Source organism: Gekko japonicus, unplaced genomic scaffold, assembly GCF_001447785.1.
Source record: "Gekko japonicus isolate JY-2015 unplaced genomic scaffold, Gekko_japonicus_V1.1 scaffold6374, whole genome shotgun sequence".
Taxonomy (NCBI): Eukaryota; Metazoa; Chordata; class Lepidosauria; order Squamata; family Gekkonidae; genus Gekko; species Gekko japonicus.
The window spans coordinates 17,453-30,479 of NW_015173322.1; the positions used below are offsets into that span (position 1 = coordinate 17,453).

At 42.7% G+C, this 13,027-nt stretch overlaps 1 protein-coding gene across 1 annotated transcript in view; it reads left to right on the forward strand.

The window, feature by feature from the left end:
- LOC107120212 (ATP-binding cassette sub-family A member 9-like) overlaps positions 1-12,175 on the forward strand; it is a 29,111-nt gene extending 16,936 nt beyond the window's left edge. The window contains exons 7-12 of the mRNA XM_015422857.1: positions 634-747; positions 3,581-3,718; positions 5,805-5,918; positions 8,783-8,959; positions 11,813-11,926; positions 12,053-12,175. Coding sequence (XP_015278343.1) covers positions 634-747; positions 3,581-3,718; positions 5,805-5,918; positions 8,783-8,959; positions 11,813-11,926; positions 12,053-12,175 — 780 coding nt within the window. The remainder of the gene's footprint in view (positions 1-633; positions 748-3,580; positions 3,719-5,804; positions 5,919-8,782; positions 8,960-11,812; positions 11,927-12,052) is intronic.
- The last annotated feature ends 852 nt before the right edge of the window (positions 12,176-13,027 follow it).

The window sequence follows — 13,027 nt, forward strand, 5'->3', positions numbered from 1 at the left end:
TGTGTAAGGGTAAAAATGCATATCATGTGGGAAATAGCACGCTCCAAACTCCATATTTCTTTTGTAATGTGGGAGGGATATTTTCAGGGTAGAATCAAATGGCTGAGGTGAGGGCTGCTTAAACAGTCCCCTGCTGCTCAGATTTCCCCTGCAAAATTAGTGGGAAATGGCCTCAGGGAAGACGTGTTGGCAGGGGCGCCAGAGGAGCAGTCGTGAACCCAGAGACCTGACTCTGTGCTGTCACGGGAGCTTGCTAGAAAAGGGAGTCGCTAGATGGCTCTGTAGAATTTCAATGCTATCACTGTATGTAGAGTATAATGCTAAATATTAATAAGCAGGAGGAAAGGTGACACTAGGAACCTGCAGGACAGTTGGAACTCTGGCCTGGTTGCTCAGTCGGAGCCACTTGTCGTTCAGGCACATCATGCCGTCTTGCACTCAGATTTGCCTGCCCATGGCCCACTCACTTCCTGGCTCAAAGTTCTGCTCAGTTACTATTGACTTGCCTCTAGACCACCAGTTAATTGCCATCGTTAATTTTTGTTCACAGTTTCTAAATCTACTAAACATGACAATACTTATTATAAACCTGGTAGGTTTCTTGATAAACTGTTTTTCTGATTCCTTTTCCAGCCTAGAGTCACTGATCTGTGGCTTTACTTTGCTGAAGCAAACTTTTTGGGAATTATTGTTTTATTTCCTGCTTTTGCCCCACACTTTGCAATGAACAGCGTTCATGACTACAAGGTAAAATACCTAAGTACAGATATTACTGGGCAATGTGCATGAAATATTTATTTGCAATGGCCATCATTGTGATTTTAATTGAGAAAGGGTTGTCAACATCATTCGAAAGTTTACCTAACCTGTGTTTACAGCAGCAGTCCTAGCATCAGCTGCAACTTTGATGAAGGTTTGCAGAAAAATCCCTGTTCTCTGTATATAGTCCCATTGTGCAGATTTTTTGATCTGCACTCTAAGGCCATTGTCCAGAACTAAATATAATAAGCAGGGAAGGGACTCGGGTGGGCATCTCATTTTCCCCTCCCCCACTGTTTATTCTTTCCCTTCAATGAAAGCCCTTATGTATTATCCCTTTTTCCTGCTTCATTCTCCTTCCAACCCACCAGCCAACCTACCTCTATCTGTCCCCCAGTCTTCAGCTTTTCTTCCTTCCCTCCCTCTTGCAGCTTCTACCTGGAAAAACTATGGCCCAGGTGCATGGTGCTGGCTGCTGGGCCAGGCCCAGGTGTGCATTGCTAGCTGCCAGGCCAGGTCAGCAGTGCTGGCCACTGGGCCAGGTACATGGTGCCAGCCCCCATACCCAGGTGCACAGTTCCAGTTGCCAGACTGGGCCCAGGTGTGAAGTCCCAGCTGATGGGCCATGTCCAGGTATGTGCTGCTGGCTGCTAGGCCAGTCCCAGGAGTGCAGTGGAGAACCCACGAGGCCTTCTGGGGTACTTTGTATTCCCCTGTATCCCCTCCTGGAAACCCCCATAGTCCCACCACCCCCTACTTCCTTCTCTCCTTGCCACCACCTGCCAGGCAACCTTTTATCTGCCCCCCCCCATCTTCAGCTGTATTTATTATATATTCATTTCATTTATACTCTGCTTTTCTCCACAATGGGGACCCAAAGCAGTCCACATCATTCTCCTCTCCTCCATTTTATCTTCACAACAACTCCATTAGGTAGTTCTGGCTGAGAGTGTGTGGTTGGCCCAAGATTACCCAGCAAACTTCCACGGTAGAATGGGGATTCAGACTGAGATCTCCTAGATCCTAGTCTAAACATTACATCACACTTGCTGTGATAGCTCAGGGAGGTTCTTAAAACCCTTTCCTTTCCTTTCTCTCCTCAAAGCTCAATGAGACAATTCTTTTAAACGACAGAAATAGCTATGACTTGAAGCATTAAAGGGCTGTAAAAAACTGGTAACGGCTAAAGTAATTTTACTGTCCTTATCACAAAATAACAAAATACAAAACATCTGAAAGTTCAGAACGGCAAGCTAGAAGAGGAGTAGTAAAAGATGCTCTAAGATCCTCCAAGATTAGACACTCAAAACGAATATAAAAGGAGGTGTCGATTCTTTCAAAGGGCAAGGACAAAGATGGTCAGAATATAGAATATTAAAAAATCTACCCTGGTGCTCCTGGGAAGGATTAGCATTAAACCTAGTCAGACAAAAAGCCCTCACATAGCAAGGGATAGTTAAATATGCATATGACAGAAGAGTTTTTAGAGGGAGAATACCAAAATATTGAGAGGAGAAGACCTGATGTGCCCTGAACATAGTACTCAAATATAACCAAGATTCATAATGAGCTTCTTAATTAAGGCAAGAATCTTGTGTATGCCATAGTTTTGCATCAGATCAGGTGTTATGCCAAAGACCAGCAACATTTCATCAAGAAGCTTCATCCAGAGGATCTAAAGGAGTCCAGTCCCATTATACCAGTTTTCACTGAAAACCTGATAGAGTGTTAGATTGGATGCAGAAAGCCAGGCTCTGGCTTCTAATGTTTTCTAGCCAAATTCCACTCAGAGGGAAATGCCTGAAATGCAATAGGGGGTGTTCACCAGCTGCTGAAGAAACTGGGTGAGAGGTCAGTCCAGGGTCTCACTAGCAGAGTTCATTCAAATAGGGGCACTACATAAAATAAGGGGAAAACACCAGCGCATTCCCCCAGAAAAAAGCCCCAGGGATGTCACAGAAGTTTGAACATAATAGACTTACAATAAGACTATTCCTGGTTTGCAATAGCCCAGTGTGCTCTGAAATTATTACTCTGAAGTTAAAATCAATATAAAATCATTAGTCTCACCAGTTGAAGGGAAAAAAATGTACCATGTTTCTTTATCAATGCACTATCTTCTCTTCTTAGCTCCTCAGGTACATGATATTATGAGAATGCATATTAATAGAAAAAGCAGGCCAAAGTAGACTTCTCAAAGAAAAATTATTTTTTAAGCATTCACAAGTGATGCTCACATTTGGCAGCCCAAGGGTGATTGAAGCTGGGGGGTGGGGGTTATTTGGCTATCCCTAATTATATGGCTTCCTTGAGATGCTCAGTTGTGGGATGGATGCTTGAAATGCCTTTCCATATATCCTTCCTTTTCAAACGGCACAGTAATTTAAAGAGCTGGTTATTTTTAATGTGGTTTTTATACACATTGGTGTTTTAACAACACAATAATAGAATTTGATTCCTAATGCTTTGAACTTTAAAGCAAGTATATTTTATGACTAATTACCGCTGTTCCACAGCTGTTCTCTAATATGCTTTTCAAATTCTTATTAGCTGACATTTAGATAAAGGCAGCCATTTAAGAGCCAGGCAAAAGGAACACATAGCTTGAGTCTCATGACGATTTGCATCTATGCCTAAATCTGTGTGTCTAAATCTGTGTCAGGAGGATTGTATAAATCTATTTACTTCATTTACTTCATTTACTGCCTTTCTCACTGAGACTCAAGGCAAATTACAGAAGTTCACGTGTTCATGGATTCTTCATCACTAAAATATGAGTGGTGAATTTCTATTTTCCTTACCCAATGTCTCTTTCCTTCAGAAATACAGGTTCACTCTTATGTGTCATATGGAAGTAAACAACTGCTTTCCAGTGCTTGTCAACATCATCAGCAATGCACTTTTGCAAATGTTTAATTCTACTTCCCATATTCGAATCTGGAATCATGTATTTTATTATGTAAGTATTTCAACTGGACCTCAAGATGTGTCACTTGTGTCTGTGTGTTTTCTGGGTGGGGGACATTTTTAGGATTAAAATACAATCGTAGATGTACATTACAATGTGGAGTAATCCACTGTTTTAACAATGCCAGAATTGTTATATGTACTGCTTCAAAGGATTCTGGATCAATTATTCTGATTAGACATTCCATTGTTTTCTGAGGAAACAGTACATGAGCTTGCATTGTTCACTCTCTTAGGAACCCCAGTAGTGATTGGTGTAGCTGTAATAAATGTCCATATTATGGTCCTCCTCCTTTCTGTCAGAAGTCCTTCTCTTTCACTTCCTGTAAGCCTCATGCCCTATTATGGAGGAGAAGGGTTGTGTGCCTTCTGCTAAGCATTACCACCATCCTTTTTTTTTCACCCCATGTGGCAAACAACCTACAGGTGGTACAGTTTTGATCAGAAAACTGGCATGAAGGGACAGTTAAGAATTTCCTTCCTCCTGCCATGCTCCAAAAATATCCCTGGTATTGGAATAAAGAAGTTAGGAGATGTGATCATGGACCTCCTGAATAATAGGCATTTTGGCCCTAATTAACAATGGAGTCCTAAGCAGAGTTACATTCTTCTATACCCACTGACTTCAGTGAATTTAGAAGGGTGTGACTGTGCTTGTTCTACAACCTAGCAGTTCGAAAGCAAGAAATTGCAAGTAGATAAATAGTTACCACTTCGGTGGGAAGGTAACAGCGTTCCGTGAGCCTTGGTGTTTAGTCATGCCGGCCACATGACCACGGAAACATCTTCAGACAGCGCTGGCTCTTCGGCTTTGAAACGGAGATGAGCACCGCAACCCTAGAGTTGGACTCGACTGGCTTTCGAGCAAGGGAATCTTTACCTTTAACTGTGCTTGAGATTGCACTGTTCATTCTTTAGGGTAAAGGTAAAGGTTTCCCTTGCTTGAAAACCAGTCGAATCCGACTCTAGGGATGCGGTGCTCATCTCTGTTTCCAAGCCAAAGAGCCAGCAGTGTGCAAAGACATTTCCATGGTCATGTGGCCTGCATGACTAGATGCTGAGACGCACAGAACGCTGTTACCTTCCCACCGTAGCGGTACCTATTTATCTACTTGCAATTTTTTGCTTTCGAACTGCTAGGTTGGCAGGAACTGGGGCCAGAGACGGGAGCTCACTCCGTCATGTGGCACTCGGGTCTCAAACTGCTGAACTACCGACCTGGTCTGCAGTTCAGCATCTTAACCACTTGAGCCACCGCAGCCCCTGTACATTCTTCAAAAAACCACTATTGTGGCACCTTAAGGAGGTACTCACAACCTGCTACTAGCTGGAGCATTGGTGACACTCAGTGGGGAGAGGTCTTAGAAGAATCCAGCTTCACTATATAAACGAATCCTGAATAATTATAGCCAAATACATATTTTTTTGCATTCAGTACTTTTGTATGTGTAAGGGTAAAAATGCATATCATGTGGGAAATAGCACGCTCCAAACTCCATATTTCTTTTGTAATGTGGGAGGGATATTTTCAGGGTAGAATCAAATGGCTGAGGTGAGGGCTGCTTAAACAGTCCCCTGCTGCTCAGATTTCCCCTGCAAAATTAGTGGGAAATGGCCTCAGGGAAGACGTGTTGGCAGGGGCGCCAGAGGAGCAGTCGTGAACCCAGAGACCTCACTCTGTGCTTTCATGGGAGCTTGCTAGAAAAGGGAGTCGCTAGATGGCTCTGTAGAATTTCAATGCTATCACTGTATGTAGAGTATAATGCTAAATATTAATAAGCAGGAGGAAAGGTGACACTAGGAACCTGCAGGACAGTTGGAACTCTGGCCTGGTTGCTCAGTCGGAGCCACTTGTCGTTCAGGCACATCATGCCGTCTTGCACTCAGATTTGCCTGCCCATGGCCCACTCACTTCCTGGCTCAAAGTTCTGCTCAGTTACTATTGACTTGCCTCTAGACCACCAGTTAATTGCCATCGTTAATTTTTGTTCACAGTTTCTAAATCTACTAAACATGACAATACTTATTATAAACCTGGTAGGTTTCTTGATAAACTGTTTTTCTGATTCCTTTTCCAGCCTAGAGTCACTGATCTGTGGCTTTACTTTGCTGAAGCAAACTTTTTGGGAATTATTGTTTTATTTCCTGCTTTTGCCCCACACTTTGCAATGAACAGCGTTCATGACTACAAGGTAAAATACCTAAGTACAGATATTACTGGGCAATGTGCATGAAATATTTATTTGCAATGGCCATCGTTGTGATTTTAATTGAGAAAGGGTTGTCAACATCATATGAAAGTTTACCTAAGCTTTGTTTACAGCAGCAGTCCTAGCATCAGCTGCAACTTTGATGAAGGTTTGCAGAAAAATCCCTGTTCTCTGTATATAGTCCCATTGTGCAGATTTTTTGATCTGCACTCTAAGGCCATTGTCCAGAACTAAATGTAACAAGCAGGGAAGGAACTTGGGTGGGCATCTCATTTTCCCCTCCCCCACTGTTTATTCTTTCCCTTCAATGAAAGCCCTTATGTATTATCCCTTTTTCCTGCTTCATTCTCCTTCCAACCCACCAGCCAACCTACCTCTATCTGTCCCCCAGTCTTCAGCTTTTCTTCCTTCCCTCCCTCTTGCAGCTTCTACCTGGAAAAACTATGGCCCAGGTGCATGGTGCTGGCTGCTGGGCCAGACCCAGGTGTGAAGTTTCATCCAGAGGATCTAAAGGAGTCTAGTCCCATTATACCATTTTTCATTGAAAACCTGCTAGAGTGTTAGATTGGATGCAGAAAGCCAGGCTCTGGCTTCTAATGTTTTCTAGCCAAATTCCACTCAGAGGGAAATGCCTGAAATGCAATAGGGGGTGTTCACCAGCTGCTGAAGAAACTGGGTGAGAGGTCAGTCCAGGGTCTCACTAGCAGAGTTCATTCAAATAGGGGCACTACATAAAATAAGGGGAAAACCACTACATAAAATAAGGGAAAAACCAGGAATAAAAGAAATTTAGAATAAAAGAAATTTCAAAGTGCTCCTGCACTTAATCTGACCATATTGTATGTCAACTTTTGGTGAGGAGTCCAAGATAAATGAGATATAAACAAGGTACACAAATATCTAATATCTGTTCTTGCCAGTTCAAATATATAAATTTCTTGCCCTGTATAGAGGTTGTTATACCAGCTGGGAACAGTGACCACAACACTATTAAGTTCGGCATTCAGGTCAAAGGAAAGTTACCCCTAAAGTCTAAAACTGTAACATTTAATTTCAAAAGAAGGAACTTTGAAAAAATGAGGGAAATAGTAAAAAGGAAGCTGAAGGGGAAACACAAGACAGTAAAATATCTTGAGGATGCTTGGAAGCTATTTAAAAACACACCAACTGAAGCCCAAATAGAATGCATTCCACAGGAGAGGAAAGGCACTGCCAAGCCTAAAAAAGGGCTTGCATGGTTAACAGTACAAGTGCTAGCCAGACTCACTCTTAATTTAAACCAACAGACCTCCTCCAAAACTTTGGCTAAATTTAAAATGATTTGGAGGTGACATAATTACATTTTTGACACACTGGTTTTTTAGGGTAAAACTCTATGTTGAGGAACATCTTACCATAGCATGATGTCACTTCCGTATGATGACAACACATCATGGCACTCTGCCCCCACTCCTGGAAAGTCCCTCCCCTGCCAGCATGATAATCAGACCTGGCAACTTTAGTTAAGAGGCATCCTTGCCTCAATCCTTTAATCTAATTTAATCAGTCCTTTTTTTGTTTCAATTTACTTTTTGGTAGCAAGCAGCCAGTCCTGGGTAAGTTATCAAGTTGTTGGTGGGTCTGGCCTGAGTGAGCCCTCCCCCAAAGGCCAAAACAACCCCAGAAACCAAGGCTTGAAGGCTAGCAATACTGTTGTGGTTGTCCAGCAACAGCCACTGAGGGCATCTATTTCTTAGACCTAAAGGTGTGATTCTGTTAATTGGGGAGGGTTAAGCATCCCAATGTATTTTTATTGTTTCCAGATTTTTCCCCCCAGATTTTCCTACTAACCTGGGGTGTTTTCCAGGTTTGTAAAAAGATCTGTCTTTTCTGTTCACAGCTCCACTCTCTGGATTTAAGTAGCTTCAGATCTGGCCATGTTGAGAATTCAATATATTAACAAACACAAGAACTGCAAGGACTAGGGTTGCCAGGTCCCTTTGTCTTGACAGTGGGGGGATCTGGGAGGCCTTCTGGGAGTGGGCGGGGACATCCCCAATGCACTTATGTCACCCAGAAGTGACATCATTGCATCGTTGACGTCAGGGCGATGCTCTGGTTTTTGGGCAAAACTGTGGTATAATCAGGATCGAACCATAAAGTTTTGCCCCAAAACCAGAGTGTCACTACTTGATGTCCCTGGCACGATGACATCACTTCCATGTAATGTTTGTGCGTCAGGGATGTTGTGCGGCAACATTGCTATTTGGGCCCAGAGCTGGGGAATGACAACCCTAGCAAAGACTTCCAAGGGGAATCTCATTTCGCCCTCCCCCATTATTTCTTCTTTCGTTTCCCTGAAAGCCCCCATAGCCTCTTCCCTTTTCCTGCTTCCTTCTCTCTTTCCCAACTTACCTTTATCTGCCACTGTGTTTTCAGCTTTCTCTCCCCTGGCAGATGCAACTTGGGAATACTATGGCCCAGTTGTGCTGTGCTGGCTGCCAGGCCCAATTGCCTAGTGGGGAATCTGCAAGGACTTGTAGCAGGCATCTCACTTTCCCCTGTATCCACCTCTCTGGCTTCTGGAGGTTCTAAACTGCGCTTGTTCTGCTACTGAGAAAAGTGAAAATGAAAGCAAAATGTGCTTGCTCTGCTACTGAGAAAAGTGAAAATGAAAGCAAAAGATCCCTGTATGAATATTTAGAAGGTCTACAACAGTAAGAAAAATAGATCTGGGAAGTTATTGTGCATTTGATAGAACTAGATACTAGTGTTTTGTTTAACTCTTGCAACTTGACTCATATTTAAACAAATAAAGTTTTTTTTATTGAAGATTATAACAAATATTTTGTAATTACTTTTTCTAGTTAAAAATTCACTCCCAGCTACGAGTCTCAGGACTCTTTCCTTCAGCATATTGGTGCGGACAAGCTTTAGTGGACATTCCGCTGCATTGGATTATACTCTTTTTAATGTTTGGAACACAGTGGCTTCATCTTGTAATCAGTGATAGCATATATAAGAAAACCATTATTTTTTGCTTTGTAAGTTTGATTATTTACATCATTTTAAAAAGTGATCATGACAGTATTTTTAAACACTTAATTTTGAATTAAAATTATCAACTGGAGCTACTTAGAATCATATGGTGATTTAGTTGTTGACTAATGAATGCAAGTTGGCCAGTGCTTCATTAATATATACTTCACAGCTAATTGTACAACCAAACTGTTTACTGTTATGGTTACTACCAAGTTCTAGAAAACTCAAGTAATCTTGTGTAGAATTTTGAATTCCAGCTTCATGGAATGGGCTATGGGATTTAGAATGTCTCCCATGAAAATTTTCAGCAGGTTCTATCTGGATCCAATATGTTTCAATCCTATTTATCTACTTGCAATTTCTTGCTTTCGAACTGCTAGGTTGGCAGGACATTAATATATACTTCACAGCTAATTGTACAACCAAACTGTTTACTGTTATGGTTACTACCAAGTTCTAGAAAAATCAAGAAATCTTGTGTAGAATTTTGAATTCCAGCTTCATGGAATGGGCTATGGGATTTAGAATGTCTCCCATGAAAATTTTCAGCAGGTTCTATCTGGATCCAATATGTTTCAATCCGTGCCCTGAGGATTCATCTAGTAAATTAAAACAATCCAGTTTGTGTCATGAAGACTGTGGCCAGTTCTGAGACCTTGGAAGCTATCACATGAATGAGACCTTCCCTGGTTCCCAGATGATCCCATAATGGTGACAGGAAGGGCCAAAGCAGGCATAAATGTATCCAATATCCAACATCTGTATCCAATATCTTTCAAATTCAAGATAGCTTTAGTGCCTCCAAAATGCAGATGACAAGATTTGCAAAAAGAGGGTCACCTATAGTAAGGACAGGGTTCTCTACATATTTGGGGAACTGCCCAGGTATGCAGAAAAATATGACTTTGTGAAACACCTAGAGATGTAAAATTTCCGGAAATGTTGAAGCTCGGGAAAAAACCCGGGTTTTTTTCCAATTTTTTCCCGGGGGGAAACGTAAATTTTCAGAAAAATTGAAAAAAAATGCTACATTAGCATTTCTTTTGTCTTTTCTAGATTGAAAGTCATTCTGTTACTTTAGGAACATAAAATATGACTATGGACATTTTTACTTGGCATGAAATTATCACAACTAGCATATTAAAAATATAGTGTATCCAAACAGTTATTTCAAACAGAATTTTGAAATAATTCCCACATGCAAAAACAAAACTGAAACCTTTTTATTTTCTTCTGACAATAGCACCTCCTAAAGGAAGAAATGCATCTTGTTCTTGCATTGGAGAGTTCAGTTTGTAACCTAGGACTGGCTTGTCCTCAGTGCACAGAAATTACATCAATCTGATACCATATATATATATTTTAGAAATGATTTGGAAAATATTTGAACACCTTGTCTTAAAATATTTTATTAAAAAAAAATTAAAAACCCCCCCCCCCCCAAACCAGCCAGATGACAACTAAGCCTGCTCCAGAAGGGATGGAATGTTAAAGGAAAATGTTTGTGTGCTTGTGTGTGTATGTGTGAATAAATCAACCCGTTTAAAGAAGCCTAGAGAGGGGTTCGGGGGGGATTTCCAAATTCTCTCTCCCTTGGCATTCCTCCTGGACCCCAGATTGTACAGTATAATATATAAAATATATGTAAAGAATCAAACAATGAAATCCAGAAATAAACATTAACCCTAGACTTTATAATAACAAATTAGACCTCAAAATAAAATGAAAACATGGCTAAAACAAATTTGGAAAATAATCCCATAAAGTTGGATTCTTGTAAGGAGGAAGTTATCTTACTGCTTGAACTTGCCTTCAATATAGGGGCACATGTCACTTGTGCTTTAATTCACTTTCTTGCTGGGAAGATGTATGGCACACTGCATGTGAGGGTTCCCCCCCCCCCGGGACTTAAAATTGTCATACGGTTACCAAATCCCCCCCCTGGTTTGGCAGGGGTCTCCCACTTTTGGGGGGGGGTTCTACCCACCCGCTGGCCATCTGGCTGGCAGGGGAAGCCCAGCCTCCAAGCCTCAACACCTGCAGCCACCCCTCTCCCTTCTCTCTTGACAGAGAGGAGGGAGAGGGGTGGCTGAGGCCACACGCCCGATCTCTGCTTGGAGATCAGGCGGGCAGGGGCCTCTGACTCCCTGTACTTAAAGGGGCTCCCTTTAAGTGCAGGGAGCGGGGAAACACGAGCTCCCTGCACTTAAAGGGGCTCCATTTAAGTGCAGGGAGCTGGCATTTCCTTGTGTGCCCGATCTCCAAGCACAGATCGGGGGTGCCAGGCCTTCCGGCTCCCTTTAAGTGCAGGAAGCCGGCGGGAAAGGCCCCTGTGCACCTGAACTCCGAGCAGCATTGCCACTCAGAGATCTATTGGGCAGGGGGGCTGACATCTCCAATGTTACGTCATAACGTCGGGGATGCCCGGCCCCTTCCAGCAATGTCCCCGAAGTCCCCCACTGGGGGCGAAGATGGACCAGCGGGAAAGGGCTCGCACACCCGATCTCCAAGCAGAGATCAGGCACGTGGGGAAACACGAGCTCCCTGCACTTAAAGGGGCTCCATTTAAGTGCAGGGAGCTGGCATTTCCTTGTGTGCCCGATCTCCAAGCACAGATCGGGGGTGCCAGGCCTTCCGGCTCCCTTTAAGTGCAGGAAGCCGAGTATTTATGTATGTAATTAGTTGCCTGGTGGTCCCTGTATTCACTATTGCAGCATTCATGTTATTTAATACAGCATTCAGAAGTTATACAATTTGAATAGTACTGATGTAAATACAATTGTTAATGGTAAGCACTGCATATATTTGCCACTTTTATCTAACAATAAGCTTAAATGTGACCTTCTTTCTAACAGGTGGTATTTCTGCTTAGCTATGGCGCATCAATTGTCTTGTTGCTGTATATAGTTGCTTTCATATTTCGCAAAGCACAGTTTACAAGCAGTTTCTGGTCTTTCACCTTAATTTTGGTAAGTATATGGTCAGACCACTGATTTCTTTGGGATTTCTTTAGGTTCATTGTTTGTCCTACCCCAGGATCTGTAATTATTATATAGTACAGAAAAATAGACAAATATATGTCTCTATACATAAAGGAAGTATTTTTAAGTATGAAAACTGAAAAGATTGGTTCAGACATCCAGCTGAAAGCAGCTTGTGTATTAAGCCTATATTATGACAGCATACACTATGGGATACTAAATATATTGTTTGTGTAATGTATTGAGCTTGAGATCCATAACAAAAGCAGGCTAGGATCCTAGGAGTGCACCAGTAGGAATGCTTGGATCCTAATATAACCCAATAGGGTTACCTGGAAAGGTAACCTGGTGTAAATAGCCTATCACAGGGAGTGGGGTGTGTTTGGGATGTGACTTTCTTTGGGCATAAAACCTGGCTTCGGCCAGGGGTCTTTGTCTTTTGTCCTCACTGCTGAATCACTTAATAAACTATGAGCTGATCAGTCAATGTGTCTGAACCCAGTACATTTCACTGGCGATGAAGGTGGGATCCAGATGAGCAAGCCGGCTCCAACAAGTAACGCATCGTGCACCGAGTCATAGGACCCCGTGCACCGCACCACACAGGTGACGATGGCTGCCGTTCCTGGATCTTTCAATGCATTCGACGCCACCACAGAGAACTGGGAGTCCTACATGGGCCGGTTCAACTTCTTCCTAAAATCCTCCGGCATCCGGACAGCCAAGATGAAGCGCGCCACATTCTTTCGCATAAGTGGTCATCTGACATATGAGATTGCCCGCTCGTTCCTTGCTCCAGCAGAGCTCAAGGACACCGATTACCGGGTGATCATCGACTGACTCAAGGAACACTTCTCCCCAAAGCCATCGGTCATCACAGCCCGCCATGCATTTCACTCACGGAACCAGACCGCCACCGAATCCATATCGGAGTTCATCATGGCACTGTGCCACATTGCCCAGCACTGCAAATTCCCTGCCCTCAAGGATTCCCTACAGGACCAGCTGGTCTGTGGTCTCTGGGACGAGAGGATCCAATGAAAGATCCTCGGAAAGGCGGATCCTGTATAGAAATATTATTTCTAAATT